General features: G+C 43.8%; 1 protein-coding gene across 1 annotated transcript; it reads left to right on the plus strand.

The window, feature by feature from the left end:
* Positions 1-480: 480 nt before the first annotated feature.
* Positions 481-5,562, plus strand: TMEM139 (transmembrane protein 139). The gene is made up of 3 exons (XM_014947510.1): positions 481-916; positions 1,989-2,297; positions 3,708-5,562. Exons 2-3 carry the CDS (start codon positions 2,050-2,052, stop codon positions 4,114-4,116), a joined length of 657 nt encoding a protein of 218 aa, XP_014802996.1. The 5' UTR covers positions 481-916; positions 1,989-2,049; the 3' UTR covers positions 4,117-5,562.
* The last annotated feature ends 1,774 nt before the right edge of the window (positions 5,563-7,336 follow it).

Here is a 7,336-nt window from a genome sequence, read left to right on the forward strand (position 1 = left end):
TCACCGTAGGTCCCTTCCAAATGAAATAGCCTATTCTATTCTATTCTATTCTATTCTATTCTATTCTATTCTAGTTTTCAGACACAAAATAAATATTCAGATGAACTTCTATTTCACAAAGTAATTCAGTACCTGTTGTGTTGCATATCAGTACTCCTTATTCCCAGATACATCAGGGAGTAAAAGGGATTTTAATTCAGCCCTCTGTGAAAAAATAACCTATTGCCTCATTTTTTCCTTTTGTTTGTAAAATCAAAGAGGACATAAACCAACATCTGCCAAACAGCACCCAATCAAGATAGAAAATCATGTCGATTTACATTTTACATAACTTATAAATAGATTTATGTGTAGGCCATGTGATGTGGGCTGGGCCAGCAGCCCTTCCTGCTTTGTGAGGCAGAGATCAAGATTCCCCTGCTACGTAGGGGGGGGGCAGAACATAATTTTCAGAGCAGAGTTTCCCTCATTAAAGTAAAGCAGACCAAACAGATCTCACACAGGTAAGCACTCCCCCACTGCTCACTCCGCCCTCTTTCCTAATGAGTTTCCTGCTTTTGTGGGACAGACCCAGAAGAGCTGCGAAAGAGTAGAAGGTACGTGATCGTCTAGAAATTGCTTTGGATTCACAGCCTGGAAAAACGAAGTTCTAGTCTCCCACATAAAACTTGGAAACGGGATCTTCCCATCGTTTGGTACCTTCTGATATTCACTAGCTACCGGCTTTTAGTTTCAAAAGAAATCTTCATTATCTCCCGACAAGAAAACTCGAAAGGAGGAAGGGAGAGTTTTCACTGGTGTCCCATCCTCAGGTCAGAAGGGGAAGGAGCAGAGACAAAAAAGCTTGCACATTTTGCCTTGTGATGAAGAGAGAAGTTAAAACATGACCGTTCCCACCTACCGAAACTTCTTTCTGGTAAGTACACACTGAAAGCTGCCAGTAAAAAAGGTAACAAGAAGGTAACCTATTCAGAAAGAGTGTGTTTCTCATTCTGGCATTTGTATATATAAATTTATCTCTTTTTGCTGTAACAAGGGAACAAATTTAGTGTGCAAAAGTACACAATGTAACATGGAACCGTATAAAACTGTATATTTGTTTGGACATGCCCATTCATAAAAAATATGCCCATTGTGTCATGCTCTTTTCTTTCAAATGGGCCTTCATCAAAACAGGGGGATAGATGTAGGTAAGTGTAACATGTGCGAGATGACTCCTAATTTATGGTATTTCTTGAATACCACGGATCCCTGGTATTCATTCCATATTGACTGCACACAGTGACAACTGCTGTCTCTTTCACGGAGATGGGGTTTGGGACGGGGGACAGGAGGGGCTCTCGTGTTTGAAAATGGTGCAGAGAAGCACATCAACAGAAAAAGAACTGAGGATATAGGCAAATATTCAAACGCATACTACATTTTGCAAAAACAGGCATATCCCAGCTGTATCTAGAACCTAAAGTAATGTTATTGCTATAATGCTACACTGAAGTTAGACGCTCCATTTACTGGGCCAGACAGCCTCATTAATAAGGCTACGTTTCTTCCGGGATCTGAACTATTATCTGAACCTTCATTATGCCATGTACAAATGTCCTAGAATTAACCCTTAAAGTTTTTCCGTGTTTCACTTTTGTAGTAACCTCAAATATGCCTCCTAGACTGCTCTGATTTCTATTAAGCAGCTAGAACCTTTCAGATAAGCCTGGCCGTAAGTGCTGATGGTCTATTTATGCATTTTATGTCTTACAACTGTGTGTCCAAGCATCTCTATTATTCAAAATGCATTCACAGAGGAAATTCTAGTACATTTACATCAGCATGTATTTATGCATAGATTTCCCAGGCTCATTATATATGGGCATAGCTGCCTGTTCTCATGATGGCATGTACTTGGGTATCTATGTTCTTATTTTGATCATGATACTGATAAAGTGTCTGTACACTCACGTTTCACGCTAAAAATCCTGCTCTGTCTTCCACAGATGTCTGTCCCCTTAACTGCTCATCTGCTCTCAACGGTCTGCTCTCACCATCTGTACCACCATGTGGTTAGAGACACACTGGAAAAACATCCGCCAAGCCCTGCTGCTTCTTTTCACTGCCGCTCTTCTCATTGGGGTCACCATGCTGGCCATCTCATCTAACATCAATCCCATAGGCTACTTCTTCCTAGGGGTAGGGGGAGTGTGCCTGGTTGGCTATTTGCTGAGCGTGTTTGTTGAGTGTTACCTGAAGAATCAGCACCAACATGATGCAAATGAGACACCTCCAAACAGCCAAAGCCAAGAAGGGTAAGCAGCAACCTGGTTATTCCTCTTATTTCAACTCTCTCTCCTCAGATACGGCCACTTTACATATTGTTTTGCTGCCCTTCCCCTAGGGCACCAAACACAGACTCCATTCCATAAGACAAAAGTTCTTTTTAGGTTGTTTTTCTTCATTCTTCAGGTGGAGGTTGTAAATGTCTATGCCACGCATGTCCTGCATCTTGTTCAATATGTATTTTTCTTTCCCCCTGGGAACTGATCCGCTAACAATTTCCAAGGTTAAACAGATCCAGGCCGTTTTATTTTTCTTTGGGTAATCAAGTCTTGCCAAACAATGAGTCAGACACGGAAAAAAAAAGAAAAAATGCTGAAGCAGTACTGAATCTTAGCTGGGTTTAGCTCTATAAACGTTATCTCCACAGCAACTGTTCCTTGGCAAACTTTTACAAAGAAACCTGCAACTGGGTGTGTTTCCAGTCTTAAAAACCCAACTTGACACTAATAAGCCCTGATTTTGTGAGACTCCTAATACTCCCACAACTTTTTGGCTTCATGCATGTTTGCAGGTTCTCAGCATCAGCTAAATTAACCCTAATTTGCCTACTGTAGTTGAAGAGTTTAACTTTATTTGTATCTTTGCTTGCCTGTGTAATTCAGGTAATCATTATCCACAGGGAGTTGCAGGAGGGCAAAAATGTTGGTTTGTGTTTATTTTTAGAAAGAATACACAAAAGGAAGTCTATATTGGGCTTTGCTAGCTTGGGGGCATACTAGAAGAAAACCAATATCTGTTTATTTAAACATATGACAGGAAAAAAAAGGAAAATGTTTCTAAAATAACATTTTTCCCTGCAGATATTGTTTTCAACACAGAATATTTAGTCCTTGTTTAAACTAAATGAAAACATTTAATTTTCCACACTTCTTAAAAATAGATGAAAACTGACCCAATGTATTAAAAAAGCAAGGTCCTGTTTTATTCTGAGAAATAATTAGTAGATTGTAATTCTTAGTAATTAAAGTAAAAAAAAAAAAGTAATAAAAAAAATAAACCAATCCTTAGTAATTAAAACATCTTAACTGGTAGGAGATTTTAAATGAGAGACATCATCCTTACGGGTCCCTTGCAACTTGAGATATTCTATGATCAAAGCTAAGCCTACAACCCAGTGTGGTTTGGGTTTTTTTTTTGCATATTCTGGGGAGTGTGGGAAAATGGTCAAATGAGCCATTTTCCAGACCAGCAAGCAAGAAATTAAGTCAAGTGAGCCAATCCAGTGGCAGAATATCACATACAGTAATACCATGTGAGAGAACCTCTCTCAGACACATCTACTGGCTGTAGCCTATAGTACATTATCCAGACTACCTGCCTCTGCATAAACTAAGCTGTAAATTAACACGTGTAACTGCCATTCCTCTCTTTGTGTGTAGGGTGAACGCTGCCTACGAAGCGCCCACCTATGAGGAGGTCATGACCACGTCAGTTCCAGCAATATGGACGATTGCATCCAATCCAGGCTTGGTGCCCTCACCCCTGACCGAGCCGCCTCCTTACAATGTAGCCATTGAATCATCTGCCCAAGAAGAGATTATGGTGGATGCTCTCAGGGTGTCGGTGGTGTCAGACACGAGGCACATCTGTGAGACAGACACGGGCTCCAGGATGCAGTTGCAGCTGGTGCTGCCTCCAAGACTGCAGCGGTTTGTTTCGGACATCCATGAAGTGAAAGGGATTGAAGACCGGTTTGAGCCACTGGAGCCACTCACTCCACCACCTGCTTATGAGAGTGCCATCAACGATGAGGTCTTTGAAGAGGCTTTCCAGCCCTCTGTATTATGATTAAGTTCACCTTCTACGAATGCAGAACCAAACTCTCATCCCAACACAGGGTGTTCCTGGAGGGAAGGTGAAAGAGCTGAGATTTTTCACACCTGAAACTGTAAAAGTTTGCCTCACCATCCCTTGAACCAGAGCTGAACTACAGACACAGCTTCTGACCTCACTGGAATATTTTTGCACAAAATATAAATCAATGCAATACCACAATGCTTTGTCTTGGCAGATGTGTAAAACCACTGGGAGGAAAGCTGTGTTACATACAGCAACAACTCTCAAACTGGAGATACACCTTTATGAGGGAGGAAAGTGAATCATGAGAAGAGACGAGGTTTCCAAAGGAACTCTGTAGAAGGACTGTAGGATGCAGCCAGGAGAAGCTGCCTCAGAAAGGAGTAGAAGCAGCACCAAGTAGGTTCTGCCCGTGCACTACAAACTGCAGTACTGCCGAGAGCTGTGCGATCATCAGCCACCCTAAAATCCCTAACAAGCAACTGAAGGTGGAGTTCCCCAAGTTATGTTTTGCAGCAAAACAAACTTATGGTCTGAGCTGTTTGTTACTACCCCTTTGCTGTACTTGCTCCACATACATCCTCAGCTGTGCTGCACCAAAGCGTGACTATGGGGAGGGTGGCTGCCTTCATCTGGAAGCCGGCACCACCCGATACCTGTCGCTTGGGGGTTGAAAAGCTGACATCAGGCATGGCACTGTGAAATGACTCCTGTTGTTCACAGGGTTCTCATCCCACACAGCCTGCAGTGGTGGACAAGAAGGAGACAACAGCAGTTTTTCTCCTGCAAGAAAGGCCATCAGTGGGATACTCACACACGTATCCTCTGGCAGCTCTACAGGAGGGTGCATTTCTCTCCTGTACTACAGCCCCAAAGAGATCACTTGAGATATACTTTATTGTCATCATGGCAAGCATTTGCACACAGAAAGGTCAACGCTCCTCCAGTTCCCCATAATGATGCTGAGCACGGGGGGTTTCTGTATGGACTGTGGAAAAGACTGGTCGATCTGCTGAGGCCATGGCTGCAGCAGAGAACACCTGAGAAGAGCAGTCCCAGGGCACACACGGTTTTCGGTTGGAGCCAGGTACTAGCTCTCACTGTCACGCCATGAGGTCTTTTAAAATGGATGACTTAAACCGATGGGCTCTGCAGTGTTAAAGTGGTCTGAAGCATGCAGAGAGACATTCACGTCTGGCAAATGTCCAAATAAAAAATAAAAAAAGAAAAATGGCGGTCCAAATACCCTATGAAGGAGAGCTGCAATCATCACAGCCTTGTGTCATACAACCGCACCATTTTAAATTCCTACGAGGAACCATCAAACCCTAGGCCACAAGCAAATAAATTATTTCTTATTGTTTGATTCTTTATAGTTCAAAGAAAAAAAAAAAAACCTTTAATGTTGTTTATAAATAAACAGGACTTCGTTAAAAATACCTGGTAGCATCATTAGTTTTTTCTCCCAAAAGAAACACTCCACAAAGCCATGCTTTTGCTTGCATTCTGCTTATTTAATAATTTTGACTTAGAAAAAGGAGGAGTTCCATTTCTTAATCTACAGCTAAATCACTTTAATATCATTAATGATGAAACAGCTGTGACACCTGTATCATAAAAGTATTATGAGAGAGAAATTTGCTGACAGAGGCAATGTGATTTTTTTAAGGCAAATCACTTCTTGCATTTCCCTACCTGTATCTGCAAACACAAAAGAACAAACCACAATAAAACGCAGTGCAGGTGCACCGCACAGGAACAGAAATTTAGGGGCTAGGCTGGGCAACCTGGCACCTTGACGAGTGCTCCAAATTGCCAGGAATCAGGAAGGAATTCAGGTGAGCAGCACAGACAAAAACTAGCCAAAGCAATGACCAAAAACATCACCAGTTACGATCACTAGAACTTTGTCTTCACATCTGTAAGGGTAACTCAAGCCTCGGGATTTGTGTTGGGTTTTAGCATGTGAAACTCCTGTGTGCCAAGGAACAACCATGTGCATTTTTGCATGACAAGAGCTGCACATTTGCTTCTGCTGAAACTTGCTTTTCCCTTCATATTCGACACGCACTCTGCACGTGCTCCCTTTCTTCCCTTTTAATTACTGAATGTTACTTGAGCTCTCTTACGATTTCAGCCAATTTCAGCTGAAACATAAGCCACAAAATATATCATAACAAAAAAAATCTAAAAAAAAAAATAGTCATAATCCCGGAACCCATATGTTTGCAAGGAAAGCTGCGTATCTGCGAATTCTACCTGCGGGAAGAACCCCTGCCACTACTTTGATCACAGAATGGTGTGGGTTGGAAGGTACTGTAGGTACTGGAAGACTGCTATAAAGCTCCCTTGGGGCCTTCTCTTCTCCAGGCTGAACAACCCCGACTCTCTCAGCCTGTCCCCACAGCAGAGGTGCTCCAGCCCTCTGATGATCTTCGTGGCCCTCTGCTGGGCCTGCTCCAACAGGCCCATATAGAATCATAGAATAATAGAATGGTTCGGGTTGGAAGGGACCTCAAAGATCATCTAGTTCCAACCCCCCTGCCATGGGCAGGGACACCTCCCACTACAGCAGGTTGCTCAAGGCCCCATCCAGCCTGGCCTTGAACACTTCCAGGGATGGGGCATCCACAACTTCCCTGGGCAACCTGTTCCAGTGTCTCACCACCCTCATAGTAAAAAATTTCTTCCTGAGATCTAATCTGAATCTTTTTTCTTCCAATTTAAAACCATTTCCCCTTGTCCTATCATTACCCTTCCTGGCAAAGAGTCCCTCCCCAGCTCTTCTATAGGCACCCTTCAGATATTGAAAGGCCGCTATAATGTCTCCCCGGAGCCTTCTCTTCTCCAGGCTGAACAATCCCAGCTCTCTCAGCCTGTCTTCATAGGAGAGGTGCTCCATCCCTCTGATCATCTTCGTGGCCCTCTGCTGGGCCTGCTCCAACAGGCCCATATCCTTCTGCTGAGGACTCCAGGGCTGGACACAGCACTATAGGTGGGGCCTCACCAGAGCAGAGGGGCAGAATCACCTCCCTTAACCTGCTGCCCACGCTGCTTTTGATGCAGCCCAGGCTGCGGTTGGCTTTCCGGGCTGCTTTTGATGGGCCAGCCCTCTCACACCCTCCGCCATGACAGCACCCCCCCTCCCTGCGCCGCGGGGCGGGGCGGGGCCAGCACGCGCCGACAGGCCGCGAGAGAAGCCCCGCCCCCT

Source organism: Calidris pugnax, unplaced genomic scaffold (genome assembly GCF_001431845.1).
Source record: "Calidris pugnax isolate Ruff unplaced genomic scaffold, ASM143184v1 scaffold175, whole genome shotgun sequence".
Taxonomy (NCBI): Eukaryota; Metazoa; Chordata; class Aves; order Charadriiformes; family Scolopacidae; genus Calidris; species Calidris pugnax.